Source organism: Macaca thibetana, chromosome 2 (genome assembly GCF_024542745.1).
Source record: "Macaca thibetana thibetana isolate TM-01 chromosome 2, ASM2454274v1, whole genome shotgun sequence".
NCBI classification, from domain to species: Eukaryota; Metazoa; Chordata; class Mammalia; order Primates; family Cercopithecidae; genus Macaca; species Macaca thibetana.
Window position 1 is genome coordinate 142,436,327 of NC_065579.1, and position 24,927 is coordinate 142,461,253.

The window sequence follows — 24,927 nt, forward strand, 5'->3', positions numbered from 1 at the left end:
AGGGCAGGTCCCAGGATCAGTCTATCTTGTTCACCCTGGCTTCCGGCACAGTCCCTGTCACTTAGCAGGTGAATAGACAAATGAAACCCAGGAGAGAGGGTTGGGTAGGACATAGAAATAAGGGAGAGTGAGGTCAGTGTGTTTGTGTAAAGTGAGAAAAGGTCTCGGGATGTTTATGGGACAGAAAATGCACGGGCCTCGTTTGAAGGTGTGGATAGAAGCTGCTGAGGCAGGCAGGGGCTGTGCTGTGTGCGTGGAAGCCATTCTCTGGTGTTGCCTCTTGAGCCCAGAGCTCAGCATCTCCAAAGGCACTAAGGAGCCATGGAAGGAGTTAAGCAGAGGAGTGACCAGGTGAGAAGTAGATTTTATACTGCTCTGGTCTCAGCGAGGAGGATGGACAGAGGGGGATGGTATTGAGGCAAGGCCTAGACTTACAAGAAGTAGGGACAGCCTTACTCGATCTCCCATGCTTCCCCCATCAGGTCCTTCTCCCTGGGCTGGGAGCCAGGCTTTGCACTGCTGAGAAGTACCTTTCTCTCTCCGCTTTCTCTCATGTAACAAAATAATTAAAATAATTCCTCCTCACAGTTGCAGGGCACCTCTTTTGCAAGGACCATTGAGTTGCCATAATCCTGGGAATGAGGCCGGGAGAGAATGGGGAGAGGGGCGGAGCGTGGCCCAGGCTGCCCGCGGGGTGCGACTGGCCTGATGCCCCCTCGTGTTCTCCAGGCTGGGTGCCCCGCTGGGCGCCTTCCACGCTAGCCTCCTGCACTGTCTGCTGCCACAGCTGAGCAGCCCGCGCCTGGCGGTGCGCAAGCGGGCGGTTGGAGCGCTTGGCCACCTGGCGGCCGCCTGCAGCACCGACCTCTTCGTCGAACTCGCTGACCACCTACTGGACCGGCTTCCCGGCCCACGGGCGCCCACCAGCCCGGCTGCCATCCGCACCCTGATCCAATGTTTGGGCAGCGTCGGCCGCCAGGCCGGCCACCGCCTCGGTAAGGGGGCGGGGAAGGGGCAGGGCCTGGGATGGCATGGTGGGTGGAGCTTAGGAGTGAGCCAATGACTCGGTAAGGGGGTGGAGCTTGGGGCGCCGTGCAGCCCGGGCGTAAGGGTGGACAGCCCCCTTGGTAGGGAGGATGGAGCGGGACCTGGACTGACGTGGTGGGTGGGGCCTGGGCCGGGCTGCTTCCTCGGTTGGTTGGTGTGCCTGAAGCCCTTGGAACGCAGAGGTTGGGGCCGGGCACGGCTTGAGAGGTGCGGGGCTTGAGAGGTGCAGGGCGGGCCGGAGCTGGACAAACCACCCGGCCTGAGCTCCTGCCTAGTGCAGATGGTTCAGAGAAGGGGGTTGGATCAACCACTTCCGAGACCTGGGGACTGGCTGGTAATTACAATTTTAAGTCACGCCACTAAACTGTTAGACTGTATTCTGTTCTCCCACTTTGACAAAGATATCTTAGTAACAGCCCGTGGGCCAAGTTTGAATTTTTAAGAAACAATTTAATGTGCATACAGTAAACCGCACTATTTAAAGTGTACAATTAAGTGTGTTTTGACCTTTGTGTATATCCGTGAAACATTTCCATCACCCCCAAAAGCTTCCTTGTGTCCGTGTGCAGTCCAGCTCTCTCTGCCTTGTCCAGGCAGCCACTGATCTGCTTTCTGTCACTATAGATTAGTTTTTTAGAAATGGAAAGCTGCAATCAGGTTTGAATGTATCTTCAGACACCTTGGAATTCTGACTATACCAAGACAGTTTGGATAGAGTTGGCCTACGGTCAGCCTCTCCTAACTCCTGGCTCTCTCACTGCAAGCGGCCTTGCAGGCACACATGGGGACAACCCCAGCTGACATGGCCACACCCTGTCCCATTTCTCCCAAACAGCAGCCAGCCCTCAGCCATCCTTGGTTGCATGGACCCGGGAAAGAGGCCTGTGCAGGCTCGGACAAGGGGTCAGGATCCGTTGGGCGGGAAACTCTGGGGTCCTCAGATACCCAGACAGAATGGAGTCTAGGAGTGCTGGGGGGTCTCTAGGTCAGCATGTCTCTTCTTGTACTGTGAGGAAGAATGTGGCTGGAGAAGGGCATGAGTGGGATGCTCTAAAGCCTAGAGACCAGGCAGGAACCCCTCTTGCCTGGTCTATTAGGGCAGTACCTGCCTCCCGTTTCTCCTATCCAGGGACTTACAACCTAGTGAAGGAAATTAGGCCAGGACATGAGTAATGGTTTTGATAACAGAAGCTACTTATCGAGTGCCTGCTTGTGCAGAACCTGGACTAAACTTATTTATTTATTTTTTTGAGAGAGAGTCTCACTCTGTTGCCCAGGCTGGAGTGCAGTGGTGCAATCTCGGCTCACCGCAACCTCCGCCTCCCAGATTCAAGCGATTCTCCTGTCTCAGCCTCCGGAGTAGCTAGGACTACAGGCGCACGCTACGATACCTGGCTAGTTTTTGTATTTTTAGTAGAGACAGGGTTTCACTATGTTGGTTGGCCAGGTTGGTCTTGAACTCCTGACCTCATGATCCCGTGATCTGCCCGCCTCGACCTCTCAAAGTGCTAGGATTACAGGGGTGAGCCACTGTGCCCAGACTTGGACTAAGCTTTTCTTAACTTTTTTTTTTTTTTTTCAGACTGAGTCTCATGTCTCGCTCTGTTGCCCAGGCTGGAGTGCCGTGGCACAATCTCTGCTCACTGTAACCTCCACCTCCCAGGTTCAAGCGATTCTCCTGCCTCAGTCTCCCAAGTAGCTGGGATTATAGGGGCGCACTGCCACACGCAGCTAATTTTTGAATTTTTAGTAGAGATGGAGTTTCACCATGTTGGCCAAGCTGGTCTCGAACTCCTGACCTCAGATGATCCATCTGCCTCGGCCTCACAAAGTGCTGGGGTTACAGGTGTGAGCCACGCGCCCAGCGTAAGCTATTTATCTCTTTTTTTTTTTTTTTTTTTTTTTTTTGAGGTCGAGTCTAGCTGTGTCCCCCAGGCTGGAGTACAGTGACGCTATCTTGTCTCACTGCAACCTCCACCTCCCAGGTTCAAGCAATCCTCCTGCCTCAGCCTCCTGAGTAGCTGGGACTACAGGTGTGTGCCACCACACCCAGCTAATTTTTTGTATTTTTAGTAGAGACAGGGTTTCACCGTGTTAGCCAGGATGGTCTCGATCTCCTGACCTTGTAATCCACCTGCCTTGGACTCCCAAAATGCTGGGATTACAGGCATGAGCCACCGCGCCTGGCCTAAGCTATTTATCTTTTTTTTTTTTTTTTTTTTTTTTTTTTTGAGACTGAGTCTCGCTCTGTCGCCCAGGCTGGAGTGCCGTGGTGCAATCTTGGCTCACTGCAAGCTCTGCCTCCCGGGTTCACGCCATTCTCCTACCTCAGCCTCCTGAGTAGCTGGGACTACAGGCACCCGCCACCGCGCCTGGCTAATTTTTTGTATTTTTAGTAGAGATGGGGTTTCACCGTGGTCTCAGTCTCCAGACCTTGTGATCCGACCGCCCCGGCCTCCCAAAGTGCTGGGATTACAGGCGTGACTCATGGCGCCCAGCCAGCTATTTATCTTTATATAATTTATCTTCACAAAATCTCTGCCCAGGAGACATTGTTATCCTTGTTGTGAAAATCAGCTAAGGTCAAAGAAATGTTGTGACCTGCCCAAAGTCCCATAGCAGTTGGGTGGCAGAGTCAGGGCTAGAACCCACATCTGCTTGACTATGAAACCTCTGAGTTGAATCTGCAGTGGTCAGCGCTGTAGGTGCAGGGACAGGCTGAGTGCTGCGGGCTGGGGGAACTCCATGAGAGTGTCTGGCTTGGGTTCAGTGACCCACCCGGCCCTGCAGGGGCTCACCTGGACCGCCTGGTGCCCCTGGTGGAGGATTTCTGCAACCTGGATGATGATGAGCTCCGGGAGTCCTGCCTCCAGGCTTTTGAGGCCTTCTTGAGGAAGTATGTATGGTGGGATTGCCTGGGGACTCCTTTGGGAAGTTGGTGGGGATGCTGGCCTCAAAGCAGTAAAATTTCAGGACTCCCGTTGGGCCCTACCCCCTACTCCCATCCTGACTGGATTCAGCAAAGCATTCCTCATCCTACCCCACAGGTGCCCCAAGGAAATGGGCCCTCACATGCCCAACGTGACCAGCCTCTGCCTCCAGTACATAAAACATGACCCCAACTACAACTACGACAGTGATGAGGATGAGGAGCAGATGGAGACAGAGGATAGTGAATTCAGTGAGCAAGGTTGGTGGACAGCCCGTCATTGGGGTTGGAGGGTGGAGGTGAGCACAGCCTTCTTGGGATCCCCCAGCCAAAGACAGTGGTCACATTTGGTGCCCCTGTCCTGATGCCAGCTCTTCCTCAAGCTCCAGTCCCACCTGCTGTGACTGCATAGAGCACAGTAATGATAGTAGTCATCGCTGTCATTTATTGAGCATTTGCTGGTTGTGTTCCTCACAAAAACCCCAGAAAAACAGATATTATTACCCCGTGTTGCAGACAAGGACACATACTGAGAAGAGAGTGGCCTGAGATAACACAACTAGGAGTTGGCATAGCTGGGCCTTGGAGCCAGGTTTGTCAGACTCCCCCACCTCTGCACTGCCACTGTGTACCCTTTTATGAATGGCTTTCGGGAGATAATGTCTTTAACCCAGCAGAGGAAAGCCCTGATGGTGGAATGGCAGGCACTGGCAGGGGAGTGAGGTGTCTCAATGGGGGTGGACTTGATAGCTTCTTTCCTCCTATGCCTGTGGTCCTGTCTGTCATTCAGACAGATTTCCAGGGCAGAGATGCTGCTAGGCCTGAAGGCAGGGCATAGATGGAGACGATGGATTTAGAGCCTGATGGGGTACTTGGAACAAGATGGGATGGTAAATGAGATTGGACAGGCATGTGGGGGCCTTGAATGCCAAGCCAGGGAGGTGGGACACTTGTCAGTAATAGGGAGCTAAAGATGTGTGTTCATGGGTGGCCGGCTGTGGGGGTGACAGTGGTCCATCAGAGGGGATGGCTGCTGAGCTACCCGGTGGCCGTGGCCCACTGTGGCTGCCCAGACACCACCCTGTGGGTCCAAGTGGTCCACAGAGTGGTATGGGCAAGGCCATGCTGACTCCGAGCCTTTGCCTCGGGGCGCTCCCAGGCAAGACTGTCCTCCTCTGAGCCTCCTGAGTGCCTCCGCAGGTGATAGGGCTGGGCCTCGTGGGCCTGAATCTCAGCTCTGCTGTTCCTCGCTTTGTGCCCTGAGAGTCTCACCCCCTCTGAGCCTTAGTCTTGTCATCTGTAAAATGGGGCTCGGCAGTACCTTCACTTCTGAGGTGATGGTAAAGACTGCATGAGCCCTTGACTTTCAGGGAGATTGTGGGGTAGAAAGCCACACAAACCCAGCATTTCCTCTTTATTAGTCCTGCCTGGAAGCCTTTGGAATCGGGACCCTTGAGAGGCAGAGATCAGGCGAGAGAAGAGGCCAAAGGGAGGCTTTGTCCCTTCTCCCTTCTGGAGTCCCAGTAAACAAAACATCACATAGCGAAACCTGATGCCAAAAGATGAGTTTTGTGCCCCAAATTGATTCTCCAAGTCTACATGACGACTTGGAAGTCTGTTTTTTCCCTGGTACAGTCCAGACAATTAAGGGTCTGCAGGCAGGGAGGACTCTAGTTTAACTCCAAGTATTTCCTTAACTTGGAGCAATCCACTTCCTCTCTCTAAACCCCAATTTGCTCACCTCTATAATGGGGAAATAATCCCTGTCTCAAAAGGTCATCATGAAGCTAAAATAAGATTATGGGTTTGACACGCTTAGCCCCATCTGTAGCACACGGTAGATACCTGTTAAAAGGTAGGGAATGTTCCCCATAGGGTATCTATAAAAGCTGATCAGCAAAAGGTGAAGCACAGTGCCCGGCTCCCTCTCCTCCCCATCCCTTCTCCCCCGAGCCGCAGACCTGTCCTGGGAGACGAGGGTTCCCCGTGTGTCTTGTTCCTGCCCCAGAGAGTGAGGATGAGTACAGTGATGATGATGACATGAGCTGGAAGGTGCGCCGGGCAGCTGCTAAGTGCATCGCAGCCTTGATCAGCTCGCGGCCTGACCTGCTGCCTGATTTCCACCGCACCCTGGCACCTGTGCTCATCCGCCGCTTCAAAGAACGCGAGGAGAATGTCAAGGCTGATGTCTTCACCGCTTACATCGTGCTGCTGCGGCAAACGCGGCCCCCAAAGGGATGGCTGGAGGCCATGGAGGAACCCACCCAGACCGGCAGCAACCTCCACATGCTACGTGGACAGGTGGGCGTGCCTTCACCTCCACCCCTTACCCCCAATTTGCCCACCCAGCCACTCACTGTTAGTGTCCCTGGACTTGGAAACTCACCTGGGGAGAACATCCAGCTGTGGAAGGGAAGGGGTCCCCGGGGTGGGGGGCGGGAGCCAGCCGGGCTTCTGGAGTGTGGTAGTGACAGCCAACCTGCCTGGGTGACCTTGAGCAAGTTGCTTGGTCTCTCTGTACCTGTAAAATGGATGCGGGAAATTTGCCTGCCCTCCAAGGGTCTGTGTGCAGTCACCAAAAGCCTGGCACAGAGTGAGGGATGAGTGCTTGGGAGATACCTTGATGCCGACATCCTCCCTGGGGATGTGTCTGGCAAAGCCTCCTGGTAGTGGGCAGCCTGGGAGGTTTCTTTGGTGGTCCCTGACCTTGACTTCCCCCTCCTGTCCACAGGTGCCCCTTGTGGTCAAGGCCCTGCAGCGGCAGCTTAAAGATCGGAGCATCAGAGCACGCCAGGGATGCTTTAGCCTCCTCACCGAGCTGGCAGGCGTCCTCCCCGGCAGCCTGGCTGAGCACATGCCTGTGCTGGTATCAGGTAGGCTGGAGTGCAACCAGGTATCTGCTGTTCTGGGCCACTTCCAGAACCCAGACCCCACCTCCAATTTCTGAGAGAGTCTGGGACCCAGTCCCAGGCTCAGTCCCTGGTCAAGAGTCTCCAGTGGCCTCCCACTACCAGCAGTGAGAATAAGGCTGGTTCCAATGAGTTCCCTGGACATGTTTCCCTCAACCCTGGCCACTGGTCAGCGCTGACTTCTTGGAAACTTCTGCAGAAGAGTTTAGGTGCTTCAGTCCAGCTCAGGCACCTGTAGGTATCCCCGCCTTGCTTCCAGGGAGGGCCGCGTTGCATCAGAGGCGGTGGCCTCATAACCCTTGCACTCACCCTACAGGCATCATCTTCTCGCTGGCCGACCGCTCCAGCTCCTCCACCATCCGGATGGATGCCCTGGCCTTTCTGCAGGGGCTGCTGGGCACTGAACCAGCTGAGGCCTTTCACCCACACTTGCCCACCCTCCTGCCACCTGTGATGGCCTGTGTGGCTGACCCTTTCTATAAGATTGCAGCCGAGGCCCTGGTGGTGTTACAGGAGCTGGTGCAGGCCCTGTGGCCGCTGGACAGGCCTCGGATACTGGATCCTGAGCCGTATGTTGGAGAGATGTCTGTGGTTACCCTGGCGCGACTCCGTGCCACTGACCTGGACCAGGAGGTGAAGGAGCGGGCCATTTCCTGCATGGGCCACCTTGTAGGCCACCTGGGTGACCGGCTTGGGGATGACCTGGAGCCCATATTACTGCTCCTCCTGGACCGCCTGCGGAATGAGATCACCCGGCTGCCTGCCGTCAAGGCGCTTACGCTGGTGGCTGTGTCCCCGCTGCAGCTTGATCTACAGCCCATCCTGGCCGAGGCACTGCCCATTCTGGCCTCATTCCTGCGGAAGAATCAGCGGGCTTTGCGACTGGCCACACTGGCAGCCCTGGATGCCCTGGCCCAGAGCCAGGGCCTCAGCCTCCCACCGTCTGCCGTGCAGGCTGTGCTGGCTGAGCTGCCTGCCCTGGTCAATGAGAGTGACATGCACGTGGCCCAGCTGGCTGTGGACTTCCTTGCCACAGTGACCCAGGCCCAGCCAGCCTCTTTGGTAGAGGTCAGTGGCCCTGTGCTCTCAGAGCTGCTGCGGCTGCTGCGTTCGCCCCTGTTGCCAGCCGGGGTTCTGGCAGCCGCTGAAGGCTTCCTGCAGGCCCTGGTGGGGACCCGTCCCCCGTGTGTGGACTATGCTAAACTCATCAGCCTGCTCACTGCTCCTGTTTATGAGCAGGCTGTGGATGGTGGGCCTGGCCTGCACAAGCAGGTGTTCCACTCATTGGCCCGGTGTGTGGCAGCCCTCTCAGCTGCCTGTCCCCAAGAGGCGGCAAGCACAGCCAACCGTCTGGTCTGCGATGCCAGGTCGCCCCACTCCAGCACGGGGGTCAAAGTCCTGGCATTCCTGTCGCTGGCTGAGGTGGGTCAGGTGGCTGGGCCAGGCCCCCAGCGGGAGCTGAAGGCAGTGCTCCTGGAAGCCTTGGGGTCACCCAGTGAGGATGTGAGGGCTGCGGCCTCGTATGCACTGGGCCGTGTGGGTGCTGGCAGCCTGCCCGACTTCCTGCCCTTCCTGCTGGAGCAGATCGAGGCTGAGCCCCGACGACAGTACCTGCTGCTGCACTCACTTAGGGAGGCCCTGGGGGCCGCCCAGCCTGACAGCCTGAAGCCCTACGCTGAGGACGTCTGGGCCCTGCTGTTCCGGCGCTGCGAGGGCGCTGAGGAGGGCACCCGGGGGGTGGTGGCTGAGTGCATTGGGAAGCTGGTCCTTGTGAACCCTTCGTTCCTTCTGCCCCGCTTCCGGAAGCAGCTTGCTGCAGGTAGGCACACAGGTGTGGGCAAGGCAACCCAGCGCGGAGGTGGGCAGTTTGTCACTGAGCATCCAAGCAGCTGGGGCAGAGTGAGCTATTTCAAGTCATTGGGTACAAGAATCATGATATCTATGCGACAGAGGCAAGGAAGCTACAGAGGAACACACAGTGATACCTGAGACTTAAAGGCTCCCTTCTATGGGACTGTGGGATAGAAGGGACAGAGTCCTTGATAGGTCCCTACAACAAATACACTTAAAAATCTCATGATGTAGGCTAGGCATGGTGGCACATGTCTGTAATCCCAGCACTTTGGGAGGCTAAGGTGGGTGGATCACTTGAGCCTAGGAGTTTGAGACCAGCCTGGGTAACATGATGAGACCCCGCCTCTACAAAAAAAAAACTCATGATGCCAACTTCATAATCCTCGATGTGGACAGTAGCTTAGTGCTCCACACAGAGGTCAACAAAAACAGTTTTCTGAGTAGCCATAGACTGCAACCTGCAGAGGGTCAGCTCTTTTCAGCTAGCCTGAGCCATGAGCAGATGTCAGTATGGACTGGGACAGGCTGACATGCCCCTGAGGCTTGGGGAGGGCTGGGCAAGAACCAGGAGGGGCAGGCGTTTTGGTTTGTCATGTTTTGGCACACCAGGTATCTTAGCTTCAGGAGGTGGAAGGCAGGCAGGTGGGGTCGTGGGGCTCCTAGGAAAGGGAGAGTCCCCAGAATGAAAGGCCAGTGGGCTTCAAGCTGGCCAGCTGGCCCCTTATGGAACCAGTGGGTGCTCTGGTTGACAGAACGCAGGTACAGTGTTTGGTACATTGTGTGGTACGTACAGTAATTAATACTGAGTAAGTTGAGAGCTGCTGCTGTTACTAGGTATGTTAGTGATTTCAGTTAAGGCCGCCTTGGGTTGCTGGGTTCATAAGAAGCAGTTGTCTGGCCTCATGACTAGATGGAAGAACATTGTCGAGGACACTGTCTGTTACATCACACAAAGAACCTTGACAGACGAGAGTCTTAAGATGCAGAGGAGCCCTGCTTTGCCTAAACACCTATTTGTTTCTGTCCCACGTATTCTGTTGAACCAGCCACCTGGTCACATTTCCTTTTTACCACCAACTGCTGGGAAGCTTAGAGCCAGATGAGTGGCCTGCTTCTAGTAGGTTCCTGGAACTTCCTAACTGATGCTCTCTGTACGTCTTCCTTCTAGTCTCCTTCTCACCTCCCTGCCTTCAGTCGTCCTTGGCCTTGTTCTTGTTTTCAGTTCACTTAATCTTACTCTCTTGTGCCTGTCTTCATCAGCCACCCTAAATCTTCCTGGGAGCCAGTCAGGCTGGCAAGAGAAAGAGGTAAAAGCTAAAAGTCTGAGTTCAGTAACTCTTCCATTCATTCATGCCTTAGCACCAATTGGTAAACTTTTCCTCGAGGCTGAATGTAAAGCCTGTGTGGTGGAAGCACCTTAGCCCACTCGCTGCAGTGTACTGGGGGTTGGGCGGGGGGCAAGCGGGGCAAGCCACTGAGGAGAGATTCAGGCAGGTGGAGCATCCACCCATTTGTTTCTTTCATTAAGGGAATGCCCTCCCCCTCTTTATTCGGCTTCTCTACTCAGAAAGCAAGCAGCAGAGCACAAGTAAGCGAGCTCTCCGCGACCGAGTCTGGAGATGATCCGAGTTCTGTTAGGCCCCCCTGACCACCAGCCAGAATGCAGGCCCAGGAGGAAGGGCCCAGCCAGGAATTCTGGATCTGCTGTGTGGCCTTAGACACGAACTTATCCTCTCTGAGTCTCTTTTCTCATGTGTCAAAGAGATGATTTTTATTGGTGATTTTAATACTATTTTATCATTATTAATTAATAGGATCATTGTTAGGACTAATTGAGATAACATGTCTGAAAAATCCCAAGGCCTGAGGGAAGGTCTTTGTCAGAGCAGTTCCTGTCTTGGTTATCGGTTCCCTGTTTGCAACCTGTGGTGTGGTTACCTAAGCACTGGCAGTCCTACTGTTTCAGCTACAGCATGAAGGATTGAGGGGAGAGTCAAGGCTGCCAAGGGAAATGGTAGAATCTACTTTCCCAGAGATGGGGAGGGGGTACAGTTCTGTCTTCCAGGGAAGCAAGGGGAGGAGCCTCTGCACCTTCTGACCTGTAAGCATCCAGGTTTGGCCCCTGCCCCTTACTAACTCACCTCCACCTCCTCTTGTTCTGCAGGTCGGCCACACACCCGGAGCACCGTCATCACAGCGGTCAAGTTCCTCATCTCGGACCAGCCCCATCCCATTGACCCCCTCCTGAAGAGCTTCATCGGTGAGCACCTCCCTCCTGCCTCCCCTACCTTGTTCAGTGCCCCCACCCAGTCCTTAAGCTTGGGCTGATATTTCCTACCTGATAGCCAAGGGCAGTGGGAGACCTGGGAGGCATGCCCATGATGGGCAGCAGGGCCTGGCCCTCCAGTTAAAAGGCCTGGGTTCACATCCCTGCCTCCCTACTGCCACTAAATCATAGGTGGGCCTGGCATGTCCATCACACCTCAAAGCCTTGCTTTCCTCATCTGTCAAATGAACGTGAGAAACTCTTATTATCTGCATCTTCTAGAGTTGTCCTGGAGGCCCATGGGCAACTGAGGGAGAAGATGCTTCATAAACATATAGACTCTTGGGAATGGAAAACCACCAGCCTCTCACATACCTTAGCTTTTATGGGCCCTAAAGTGGGGCAGGGAAGAGTGCTCCCCCCCGCCACCCTGCCCACTAGATCGCCCTCTGTCTGAGGGGTCGTCTGGCCTGAGGATTCCAAGCAGCCTTCACTGTGAGGAGAGGAACTGAGACCTCCCAACACTTTGGGAGGCCAAGGCAGGTGGATCACCTGAGATCAGGAGTTCAAGACCAGCCTGGCCAACATGGTGAAACCCCGTCTCTACTAAAAATACAAAAATGAGCCAGGCATAATGGCGGGCACCTATAATCCCCGCTACTCTGGAGGCTGAGGCAGGAGAATCACTTGAACCCAGGAGGCAAAGGTTGCAGTGAGCGGAGATTGTACCACTGCACTCCAGCCTGGGTGACAGAGCAAGACTCTGTCTCAAAAAAAAAAAAGAAAAAAAAAAAATTAGTCAGGCATGGTGGCAGTGGGAGACTGCCACCCACTAAAGAAAAAAAAAAAGTGTTGATCCTCATCTGCCGGGGGCCTGTTGTGTGTGACCAAGGGGTCAGCAGATGTGACCACGTTCTGCACTGGAGAACATGTGCAGAAGTTCTAGCAATGTCATCGGCAGCAACTTTGTCCCTTGCCCTAGTGCGGTGGGCACGTGCCCCACCCCCCAGCCTGATTTCCTCCATCGTGACAGAGCTGCCCTTGGTGGGCACCACCAGCGATTTCACCTGGGGTTCCTGTTTGCTTTAGAACATTTGAACTGTTTTTGAGCTCTCACTGTGTGTCAGGCACCACATCAGACCCTTTAATATACCTCATCACAGTGGTGCTCACAGCTCCCTCTGTGGTGTGTAGGACTGGCCCCATTTTACATGTGAGGAAACTAACTCAGAGCGGGGATGTGAACTCGGGTCTTGCCAGTTCCCCACAGCTGTGTTCTCACAGAGAATGGGGAACCTGGGAGCCAATGCGGCACCATTGAAAGGGGCCCAGAAGAGGCTGCTGGCTCTGAGCTTGCATCCTGTTCTGCTGGGAGCCTTCCTGCCCTTCCCAGTGCATCACCTCAGGGGCACGTGGAGGTGGCTTGTCTCCTGACTGGCGATGGTAACTTTGATCACCCAGTTCAGATGGACACCGCCAGGGTTTCTCTCTACTCTAAAGTTTCTTTTTTTTCCTTTGGAATGAATATGAATTCTTGAGTACATAAAATAAGTATTTTATGTAAACATCCTTGTTCTCATCAATCTTTTTGCCCACTAGGTTTAGCATCCACAGTTGTTTCTTGCCTGAGTCAATGATTACTGTGATATTTGCCAAATGGTGACTTTCTAGTTCCATTATTCTTTCCATAGTTATAAGTTTGCATTCTACTGTCTGGAAGAACTTTTTCTTCTCTTGCATTTATTTACTTATTTATTCATCAATTTATTTGTCATTAGAGACTCATGGCTTCTTCCTACTTCATTCTGTGGGTTATAACCTATTACTGTCTTTAATTTTGATGCTCAAGATTGTCTCAGATTTGGCCATTGGGAGCACTTCAAGCTGGTTCCTATTTTCTATTGACATGTTTCCTTTTTTTTTTTTTTTTTTTTTGAGAGACAGAGTCTCAGTCTGTCACCCAGGCTGGAAGGCAATGGCACAGTCATACCTTACTGCAACCCTTGCCTCTCAGGCTCAAGAAATCCTCCCACTTGAGCCTTCCTAGTAACTGCGACTAGAGATGTGTGCCAGCCACCACGCCTGTCTACTTAAAAAATTTTTTTTTATAGAAACAGCATTTTGCTATGTTGCCCAGGCTGGTCTTGAACTCCTAGGCTTAAGTGATCCACTCACCTTGGCCTCCCAAAGTGCTGGGATTCCAGACGTGAGCCCCCATGCCCAGCCTCCATCATTCTTTTAAGTGTATCCTTGCTTTTGGCACGATGAGATGCTCCAGATTCATCACAAACCTTTTCTGCACCAGTCCTGGAATCAGTCATTTCTCCAAGGAGTCCTGATTCCTTTTAGTGGAGAATGGTATTTAGAATCCAAGATCTGGACACTAGATGTGCCTATTGCTATTGGGGCCTCATTGCTTCTAGGCCCTCTCAGCAGACAGAACTAGGAAATGCATGTCTATATGCAGAGACAAACATGCACGTGTATATCTGTGCTTCCAGATGCACATTCATCCACATCTTTTTGTCCCTCCTTCTTTCCCTCCCTGCCTCTCTTTCTGTCCCTCTTTCTCCTCCCTCTCTTCTACCTACCTACCCACCTATCTTGAAAATCTTGAGTTCATAGCTGCTTCCTATTGTAGTCTAGCCCCCTTTCCATATCTGTAACTCCTTTCTCTTACAGTAAGAAACCCAGCTCCCATTATCTACAAGATATTTATTTTCTTAATCCTGAAATACACAGAAAGTAGTCTGAGAATTGCTGACTCTTATCTCTGTGAAAACTAATATTCATGGGTAGTTTTTTTGTCTTCCGCTAGAGGGCAGCTAGTCAAAATACTCAAAGTAGCTTGGTTTGTTTTCTCCTTCATAACCTGGGTGGTTACTTGGATCATTTTAAATACAGTTTTGTTTGTTTGTTTGTTTTTGAGGACGGGTACGGTGGTTCACTCCTGTAATCCCAGCACTTTGGGAGGCTGAGGCGGGAGGATCACCTGAGGTCAGGAGTTAGAGACCAGCCTGGCAAAACCCCATCTCTACCAAAAAATATAAAAATTAGCTGGGTATAGGCCAGGCATGGTGGCTCATGCCTGTAATCCCAGCACTTTGGGAGGCCAAGGCGGGTGGATCACGAGGTCAGGAGATTGAGACCATCCTGGCTAACATGGTGAAACCCTGTCTCTACTAAAAATACAAAAAATTAGCTGGGTGTGGTGGCGGGCACCTGTAGTCCCTCCCAGCTACTCGGGAGGCTGAGGCAGGAGAATGGCGTGAACCTGGGAGGCGGAGCTTACCTGGGAGGCGAAGCTTACAGTGAGCTGAGATCGCGCCACTGCACTCTAGCCTGGGCGACAGAGCGAGACTGTGTCTCAACAACAACAACAACAACAGAAAACCGGGTGTGGTGACACACGCCTGTGATCCCAGCTACCTGGGAGGTTGAGGCATGAGAATTGCTTGAACCTGGGAGATGGAGGTTGCAGTGAGCCTAGATCGTGCCACTGTACTCCCTCCTGGGCAACAGAACGAGACTGTCTTTTTGACTCAAACAAATAAATAAATAAATAAATAGTTTTTTGCGTTTTGGTTTTATATTTAGGGATTCCCCCATCCTTGATTTTCTTTATTAAATATATAAAACATTAACAATTCTAAAATGTTTCAACTATAATGGCTGGGCATAGTGGCTCATGCCTGTAATCCTAGCACTTTGGGAGGCTGAGGCAGGAGGATCACTTGAGTCCAGGAGTTTGAGACCAGCCTGGGCAACATAGACCCCCCTATCTCTAAAAAAATTTTTTTTTTCCAAACCAACATGGCACATGTATACCTATGTAACAAACCTGCATGTTGTGCACATGTACCCTAGAACTTAAAGTATAATAATAAAATTTTTTTTAAGTTTAAACTCTATATCATAGTCCCTTTTCTGCTACTATAGCAGAATACTACAGATTGGGTAATTTATAAAGAAGAGAAATTTATTCCTCACAGTTGTGGAGACTGAGAGGTCCAAGAACATGGCGCCAGCATCTGGTGAGGGCCATCCCATGGTGGAAGGGAGGGCAGAAGTGAGTATGGGAGACAGAGATGAGATGGGGGCTGAGCTTTTCCTTTAACAGGAGCTCCCTCCCATGAAAACTGACCCACTCCTGTAGTGATGGCATTAATCCATGCCTCAGGGCTTCACCCTCACGACCTAATCACCTCTCAATACTATTACCATGGCAATTAAGTTTCAACATGAGTTTTGGTGGGGACATTCAAATCATAGCACTGTACAAGTCTGGGCGCAGCAGCTCGTGCCTGTAATCTCAGCAATTTGGGTGGCCAAGGTGGGCGGATCACTTGAGGTAAGGAGTTCGAGACCAGCCTGGCCAACATGGTGAAACCCCGTCTCTACTAAAAATACAAAAATTAGCCAGGCATGGTGGTGTGTGCCTGTAATCCCAGGTACTTGGCAGGCTGAGGTGGGAGAATCACATGAACCTGAGAGGTGGAGGTTGCGGTGAACCGAGATCACACCACTGCACTCCAGCCTGGGCAACAGAGTGAGACTCTGTCTCAACAACAAAACAAAAAGATAGCACTGTGCAAAAAGGAGTATCCTGAGAAGTGCTGGTGACTTGACCGCTCTGATCTTTAAGAACCTCGCCTGTGATACCAAGTTAACATTCACAGAGTTCATGCTCTGTGCCAGGCACTCTGCTATGTGCCTTCCATGCATTACCACATTAAAAAATTTTTCTTTTTTTTTTTTCAAGATAATGCTGAGGCACCACATTTTAAATTGTAAACACAGTCCTATAGCATAGGTTCTCTTATGACTCCCATTTTACAGATGAGGACATTGAGGCTCTCCAAGGCCCCACAGTTAATTAGTAGAGCTGGAATGGAAGCCAGGTCAGCCTCGAGCCCACATTCTTATCTGATCTTTGAAGGGTTGTTTGTGCCTGGCACAAAGTACATGTTCACCACTCCCAGCTTACCCCCATTCAGCCAGTTCTGCACATGCACAGTAACCAGATGGCCAGGGCGGTGAGGGGGGTGACTGTGCTGTGGCTATGCATCCCCCGCACCCCTCATGTTCTTCTGCCAGGAGAGTTCATGGAGAGCCTGCAGGACCCAGATCTGAACGTGCGCCGTGCGACTCTGGCTTTCTTCAACTCAGCTGTGCACAACAAGCCCTCGCTAGTCCGGGACCTGCTGGATGACATCCTGCCCCTCCTCTACCAGGAGACAAAGATCCGCCGGGACCTCATCCGAGAGGTGTGGAGCAGAGCTGGGGACCCTGGGGAAGCTGGGGATGATGCCACTTCTCATGCCTCATTGGTAGGGCATTATTATCTCATCAGAGTAGGTGCTGGGGTCACATGCCTTGGGTCAAGTCCTGCCCTGACTCCCAGCTATGTGACCCCAGCCAGGGCAACCTGATCCTCTCTGAGCCTCAGTTTCTCTTCATGAGCACATGAGGGTGCTGTGTCTGTGTCGTAGGGTTGCTGCAACAATTCGGTGAGCGAGGTCCTGTAAGTGTTTAGAACCACTGCAGGCACACAACCAGCGCCCAGTAAACGTTGACGTTTGGCAGATGTTCACTGAGCATCTGCGCTGAGCCCAAGTGCCAGGACTCAGGGTTGAACCTGATTTGGTTTCTGCCACCAAGGAGCTCATCATGGCCCCCTAAAGGAGAGAGATGCCCACCCTGCTGATTACAGACAGCCCCCTCCTTACAATGGTTCAACTTTACAATGGTGCAAAAGCAGTAGCGTTCAGCAGGCTCCTCACCTTATGATGGGATTGCCTCTGGAAACCAACTTATGATGGACCTATTGTGACATAATCCCATCATACACCAAGAATGCATTTAACTTAGAGCCCACCTGGTAAAGTAAGGATTCAAGGGGCAAAGGTTAAAGGTGATTTAATAAGTTTCAGCTGTGGAATACTAGCAGCATTGAGGCCCTTTAAGCTGGGCTTTGAAGGGTGAAAAGGTGTTTACCATTAAAACAGGGCTTCATGGTTGAAAGCTTCAGAAAGACCTGGGTGTCTTTTTGTTGTTTTTTTGAGGCAGGGTCTTGCTGTGTCACCTAGGCTGGAGTGCAGTGACACAGTCACAGCTCACTGCAGCCTCAACCTCCTGGGCCCAAGCGATCCTCCCACCTCAGCCTCCTGAGTAGCTGGGACTACAGGCGTGTACCACCACACCTAGCTAATTTTTTGTATTTTTTTTTGTAGAGATGGGGTTTCACCATGTTGCCCAGACTGGTCTCAAAATTCCTCCTGCCTCAGCCTCCCAAAGTGCTGGGAGGACAGCCATCATGCCCAGCCTACCTGGGTTTTAAATTCCAGTTCAGCCACTTACAAGCAGTGTATCCTTAACCTGTCCAACCCAGTTAATTAACCTGCCCAATGCAGTTTCCTCATCTGTTAAATGAGATCAATAATATTTCTTTTTGAGATGGAGTCTCACTCTGTCACCCAGGCTGGAGTGCAGTGGTGCGATCTCAGGTCACTGCAACCTCCGCCTCCCTGGTTCGAGAGATTCTCCTGCCTCAGCCACCTGAGTAGCTGGGACTACAGGCATGTGCCACCACGCCCGGCTAATTTTTTGTATTTTTAGTAGAGATGAGGTTTCACCATGTTAACCAGAATGGCTTCAATCTCTTGACCTCATGATCCGCCTGCCTTGGCCTCCCAAAATGCTGGGATTACAGGCGTGAGCCACCGTACCCGGCCAGTAACATTTACTTCTGATGGTATTTGTGATGCTTGAATGAAACGTCATCCATCAAGCACTCAGTACAGTGCCTGCCGCTCAGACAGTGCCTGCTCAGTAGATTATAAGAATAATTGTTCTTATTGCCACTATTATCACCTAGGGGAAAGGATGCTGCAGGCTGAGCAAAGGCATGGAGACTTGAGAGTATAAGGCATGATTTGGGGCCGGCGTGCAGTGTGGAATAGAGATGTGGGGTTTATAGCAGAAACTACAAGAGGTGTCCTTGGCCGGGCGCGGTGGCTCAAGCCTGTAATCCCAGCACTTTGGGAGGCCGAGACGGGTGGATCACGAGGTCAGGAGATCGAGACCATCCTGGCTAACACAGTGAAACCCCGTTTCTACTAAAAAATACAAAAAAACTAGCCGGGCGAGGTGGCGGGCGCCTGTAGTCCCAGCTACTCGGGAGGCTGAGGCAGGAGAATGGCCTGAACCCGGGAGGCGGAGCTTGCAGTGAGCTGAGATCCGGCCACTGCACTCCAGCAAGGGGGACAGAGTGAGACTCCGTCTCAAAAAAAAAAAAAAAAAAAAAAAAAGAGGTGTCCTTACACCCTGGGGCCATATTCCCAACCTTCATCCCTCCTGCAGGTGGAAATGGGTCCCTTTAAACATACAGTGGACGATGGGCTGGACGTGCGGAAGGCGGCCTTTGAGTGCATGTATTCACTTCTTGAGAGCTGCCTGGGCCAGCTGGATATCTGTGAGTTCCTGAACCATGTGGAGGACGGGCTGAAGGACCACTACGACATCCGGGTAAGACCAAGCCCCTGCCAGATCTATGTGCCCCTGTACCAAGTGATAGTCAGGCACCACTGGGGCCATGCTTGTTTGTCCTTGCTCGCTACTCCAGGCACCCAGTGAAGATAGCGGCATTGTTGTTTTCTGATAAGAAAAGGAACCTGTGCCTCAGATACCTTTGGTGGGAGTCTACACTGGGCAGGCTCTTTGGAGGATGGTTTGGCAGCAACCAGAAAAAAAAATTGTCCAGGTGTGGTGGCTCATGCCTGTAATCCTAGCACTTTGGGAGGCTGAGGCAGGAGGACGGCTTGAGCCTAGGAGGTTGAGGCTGCAGTGAAATGTGATCACACCACTACACTCTAACCTGGGCAACAGAGTGAGACCCTGTCTCAAAATAAATAAATAAATAATAAATAAATAACTAAATAAATTCCCAGATGAAACTTTTGACCCAGCAGGGCACTTTGAGCTGTGGAATACTAGCAGCATTGAGAAGCGGGCTGCATCTCTTCACGTTGTGACCTGAAGGAGCTCCAAGCCCCACTGTTGAGTGGCAAGAGCTAGTTCCAGAAGTTAGGGCCATTTTCTTACCAGAGAGAATGAGGCTGGGGCTGGTGGAACAGTGCGGAGACTTCCGTTTCTTCATTTTATATCTTTCTATATCATTTTTTAAAATTTTAAAGTTTATTCACATATATAATAGAAATCATTTCTAATTGTGGCGAAATATTAATAATACAAGTTACTATCTTCACTTTTTTTTTTTTTTGAGACAGGGTCTTGCCGTCACCCAGGCTGGAGTGCAGTGGTATGATCTCAGCTCACTGCAGCCTCCGCCTCCCAGGTTCAAGCGATTCTCCTGCCTCAGCCTCCCAAGTGGTGGAGTGCCCACCACCACACCCAGCTAAATTTTTTTTGTATTTTTAGTAGAGACGGGGTTTCACCATGTTGACCAGGCTGGTCTCGAACTCCTGACCTCAAGTAATCTGCCTGCCTTGGCCTCCCAAAGTGATGGGATTACAGGTGTGAGCCACCGTGCCAGGCCCTGTCTTCACTGTTTTTAAGTGCACAGTGCAGTGGCATTAAGCAGATTCACATTGCTTTGCAGCCATCACCACTGTCCATCTCAGAACTCTTTTCTCCTTCCCAAACTGAAATCTGCACCCATTAAACACTATTCTCGATGAATTTGACTACTCTAGGATTCTGCCCTTGTAAGTGGAATCATACAGTATTTGTCCTTTTGTGACCGACTTGTTTCACTTCTTAGTCTGATGTCCTCAAGGTTCATCCATGTTGCAGCACATCAGAATTTCCGTCTGTTGTATGTACAGACCACAGTTTGTTTACCCACTCATCCATTGCTGGACAAATATTTGGGTGTTCCCAGCTTCTGGCTATTATGAGTAATGTGACTGTGAACCTAGGTGTTCCAATATCCTTTGGAATCCTGCCTTCAGTTCTTTTCACTTTACCCACAAGTGAAATTGCTGGATCATAGGGCAATTCTGTGTTTAATGTCTTAAGGAACTGCCATACTACAACTTTATTTTTAAATTTTTATTTATTTGTTTGAGATGGAGTCTCACTTTATTGCCTAGGCTGGAGTACATTGGTGCCATCTTGGCTCACTGCAACCTCCGCCTCCCGGGTTCCAGTGATTCTCCTGCCTCAGCCTCTTTGAGTAGCTGGGATTACAGATGTGCGCCACCACGCCTGGCTAATTTTTGTAATTTTTAGTAGAGACAGGGTTTCACCATGTTGGCTAGGCTGGTCTGGAACTCCTGACTTCAGGTGATCCACCCACCTCGGCCTCCCAAAGTGTTGGGATTACAGGCATGAGCCACCACGCCCGGTCCCATATTACAACTTTAAAAAATATGTACTGTAAGTATGAGTCACTTTTTGTAATGAAAAAGTAATACAAAGTAATCAAAAGTAACCCATACTTGTTTTAAAAGATTGATGAAAACAAAGAAGCAAGTAACAATCATCCAAAAGCTTCCCCCCACCCAGCGAGGCCTGCTGTCAGTCTCTGTGTTTCCTGGGATGATGCACATAGACCCTCATTCATTAGTCAATCCATATGAAGTGGGTGCCACCACGCCGAGGTCAGTGTGAGAGGTGGGGTCCCTGCTCTGAAAGCTGTGGAGATGAGTGTATGAGATCTGTTTTCTAGAAATGGGATCATACCACACATGCTGTTTTTTCCCCAGTCTTTTAACTTACATTTACTGTATGTTGTTTGCTTTGCTTTTCAGTATGTATCAGTCCTGTCATATTTCACAGCTGTGGGAGTTCCCATTTCCGTTGCACTCACTGCTACACATGTAGGTTGTTTGCACATTTTCACTATTTCAGACAGTGCTGCTGTGAACACCCTGGTGCATTACTGACCCATGGTGTGATCGCTGGGCTTCTACGGTGGGAGTGCGTGCTCCTACTAGAGCATCTGATGCACGTGGTGAGGCTGCACCTCCTGTAGTGGGTGTGCCTCTGACCACTGCAGACTTGGAGCTCCCGGGATGCTCCTTCCTGCACTCCCTGTCTGCCTGTTTCCTCTTTGGCTTTATTATTGCTTTAAACTTGCTTCCCGCCAACCCCTAAGAAAGAGAGAAGAAGAAACAACATAAGTTCTCTGGGGTTCCAGCCCCAAGGTCTTGGTTGAGAAAGGGGGTTGGGTTTTCCAGTGTATGCCATGAGAACTAGTGGAAAATGATGGGGCGCACAAAGCTGAACAGGACTTTCCACCACAGGGTTCCGGGAGGCTCCAGGCAGAGGGGTGTACTCAGCTTCTCTCATTTGGGTGTGCCTGGTATTAGGCATCTTGTGGGACTCAGTAGATGCCCAGAACACCCCAGAACACAGAGTGAGGAGTTCTGGGCTGGCCCCAAAGCTCCAGCTTCTCAGGATCGAGCAAGTCTGTTCTTTCCGTCCAGTCTGGCCATATCCTCTCATGCCTGCCCTCAGGACCACAGGACAGGGCCTAGGCACCAGTGCAGCCTTAGAGCCCACTCTGTTACCACCCCCTGGGGTGAGGAGGGTGGGTGTGACAGCGACAGAGCCCACAGCCTTGCATCATCAAGTCTTCAAGTGAGAGGGAGTGAACACCGCCCAGTTCACAGGGGAGACAGGGAATCTTGTCTAGTTCGAGGGCACAGGGTCATGGAGGAGCCAAGAGTCATAGCTCGTGAAGTCCGGCACTGCTGCTCCTCGCTGCCGTGGGCTGGGCCTCTTCCTTTGCTGTGGGTGTAGGGGTCAGCATGTGGGGATGGGTAGGGCGTGGGGATTTCAGACAACCACTCTTTATGCTGTGCAAGGCTTTTTTGTGAGGACTTGACCATTTCCAAAAGATGTGACAGTTATTCTCCCACAGGCTGAATCTAGGCCTGCAGTCATGTTTAGTTGGTGTCAAAGTTTTTGTTTGGTTTTGAAATCAGGTGTCAACATTTAAAAATCGAGACTTTTTTTAACATGAAAATCGGGATTTCTTTTGAAAACATTTCAGTGGCCCCAAGCCACATGTCTGCATTCCCACCTGGCCACAGTCAGCCAGAGCTGCCCCAGCAGCCCCCTTCACTCATCCCCAGCATCTGCCTGACTGGTGCGCATCGGAGCTTGAGTACGACTCCCTAACTGGTGCTTATCTGATCCTCCTTGGGTCAGCCAAGTGTAGTTGGCAAAGAAAGTGTCACCATTTGAGGAAACAGACCCAGAGAGGGAGAGACTCTGGCAGGACTTCATGGTGGTCTGAACTTGGGCGTCAGGTTTTGGGTGTGGGGCCTCTGCTCTTTCCCAGGGCTGGCTGCTTCTCTTGCTCCTGCACCATTTCACTAAGAACTGTCTCCTGTCTCCTTCCTCTGGGCAGATGCTGACCTTCATTATGCTTGCCCGGCTGGCCACCCTGTGTCCTGCACCTGTCCTGCAGAGGGTGGACCGTCTCATTGAGCCACTAAGGGCCACCTGCACTGCCAAGGTAAGTCCCTGGCCCAGCCCTAGCCCAGGCCCTGGAGCACCTACTGAGTCCTCGGCCAGTTGTTCAGTTACCCCTTACTGAGCACTTCCTGCAGTGCAGGTGATATTGTGAAAGTGCTTCATTTAATCATTATCATTGCCCTATAAAGTGCTTTTTATTGTCATTTTATACACAGGGGAACAGAGGCTTTGAGAGGTTGTTATTGGCCAAGGCTACACAGCCAGTAAATTGCAGAGCTGGATTCAGACCCATCTCTGTCTCTTCTTCCATTCATTAAACATTTCTTGGGTGCTGAGCCTCATGGGAGATACTAAAGATATAACATTGAGCCTGATAGGTTCCCTACTGTCAATCTCTCACCTCCTTGTTGGGAAGCTGGGTCAGATGATTGATCTAGGGCAAAGCTGCCGCTAGACTGGAGTGCCTGAAGGGTCTGGAGGAGGGATCTGGAGTGGAAGCTCTCATGGAAAGCTGGTGTTGGGAGCAGAGCCTGGCATCTATGCTCTAGGTGGTACCTAGTAAATAACTGTTGAATGGAAGAATACATCTGGGTTTTTTAAGAATGGGAATCATTACCAAAAGGAGAGCAGTGTTTTAGATTGGCGCTTAAAGAGGAGAGATACCATACCCATAGAGTGGTGATTTTCAAAAATGAAATCTTTTGTGGATAAAACATTAAAATTGGTAGTTTATTCATAGAAACCTGCCTTGTAAGTTTACATTTTTAACATATGCTTACTATTGAGTCAATCCAAAAAAATGCTTCTACAGGGCCAGGCCGGTTTTGACAGTCTCTGTGGCCAAATCATTTCTAGTTTTCTCTGAGCTCTATGGCACCAAGGAAAGTCCCAGTTCTGGCTTTGTTGCCCAGGCTGGAGTGCAGTGGCGCAATCTCGGCTCACTGCCACCTCTGCCTGCCTCCTGGGTTCACGCCATTCTCCTGCCTCAGCCTCCCGAGTAGCTGGGACTACAGGCACCTGCCACCATGCCCAGCTAAGTTTTTGTATTTTTAGTAAAGACGGGGTTTCACCGTGTTAGCCAGGATGGTCTTGATCTCCTGACCTTGTGATCCACCCACCTCGGCCTCCCAAAGTGCTGGGATTACAGGTGTGAGCCACTGCGCCCGGCAAAAAGTCCCAGTTCTTAAGAGGGGAGGTATATATGGCACTGCAGTGCCAGAACATTCTTGCAGTAGGCTGAGGTGGCAAGAGAAGCTCTGCTCTGAGTTTCTACAAGAGCCACTCATCTGGCCATGCGGAGGATGCTGTCTGTTGGGCATTGGGATGAGTGTGGATACATCCACACCCACAGTCCTTACCCATGATTCTGAATCTACCAAGCTCTGACAACCAAAAGCTTTTTAGGAACCTGTTTGTCACAAAACTTGACTTGAAGTGGCATGAGGCTATGATCTTTAATTCTCGCCAATGTACCACTTTTATATAAGGGACTTGAACATCTGAGGATTTTGGCATCCATTGGGATCCTGGAACCAAACTCCCATGGATACTGAGGGACACCTTACTACTCACAGTACTCATACATGTAGTAGAGTATTCATGTATTTGATTACAGGGTATTGTACAAGACCCCCCGGGAATGTAATCTGCACAGTATTACCTTTCTAAAACCCAAAATGTCCTGGATTCCAAAGCACATCTGGCTCCAGGGGTTTCAGAGAAGGGAGTGTGGACTTGTGTCAAGTTGTTTAATCCTCTTGGCATCTCTTATGAAGAGGCAGCTGTTACTTATAGATGGGGAGATGAAGCTCAAAGATGTAGTTACCTGAAGTCACAGCTCTTGGGGGCAGAGCCATTTGAATGCAGGACTCTGCAACTCCAATGCCAAGCTGTTATCCACTGCATTGAATTCTTTAGGAAGAGCCCAGCATAAGGAATTTGAACTTTAGTCCATAAGCAGTGGAGGAACTGCTGAGCTCCTCTGCCTAAGTGGGAGATGGTGGGGGAAGAGGAAACAGAAACTGCAGGAGGTAGTTTGGGGTGCTTACTCTCCGGCTGCATCTGTAGGACGGATCGCCGGGCAGGGACTTGAGTGCAGGGAGGAGGCTGCTAGAAGACCATCACAGTGATCCATTCATTCAGTCTAGTCATATGGTGCTAAGAGCTGGTTTTAAGCACAGTATAGGCTGGATCCCTGCAGTCTGTAGGAGGTAAGTATGGGAACGCAGTACTTGCCACTGTCAATCAACAAAAAAGTGAGCACTTTAGATTGGCTGCTCTGAGGCCCCTCAGGCTGATTTGAATGGCAAAGAACCTCTGTGGGGAAACTAGCCAGTGTAAAAGCCCGGAGGTAGAGTTAGGACATGGCTGGTGAGACAGAAGCCTTAGGAGACCTCACAGCAGGGATTTATGTTGGGTAAGATGATGGGGCAAAGAGGAAGCCAGAGACCGGTGAGGAGGCAGTGGTGCGGGCC

The 24,927-nt window shown here is 51.3% G+C and overlaps 1 protein-coding gene across 1 annotated transcript in view; it reads left to right on the plus strand.

The window, feature by feature from the left end:
* The window catches only part of CAND2 (cullin associated and neddylation dissociated 2 (putative)), a 38,763-nt gene that overhangs the window by 12,751 nt on the left and 1,085 nt on the right, over positions 1-24,927 (plus strand). Inside the window, exons 5-14 of the mRNA XM_050781444.1 lie at positions 730-995; positions 3,838-3,943; positions 4,095-4,237; positions 5,985-6,277; positions 6,708-6,849; positions 7,202-8,704; positions 10,904-10,999; positions 16,103-16,272; positions 18,368-18,532; positions 22,386-22,493. Coding sequence (XP_050637401.1) covers positions 730-995; positions 3,838-3,943; positions 4,095-4,237; positions 5,985-6,277; positions 6,708-6,849; positions 7,202-8,704; positions 10,904-10,999; positions 16,103-16,272; positions 18,368-18,532; positions 22,386-22,493 — 2,992 coding nt within the window. The remainder of the gene's footprint in view (positions 1-729; positions 996-3,837; positions 3,944-4,094; positions 4,238-5,984; positions 6,278-6,707; positions 6,850-7,201; positions 8,705-10,903; positions 11,000-16,102; positions 16,273-18,367; positions 18,533-22,385; positions 22,494-24,927) is intronic.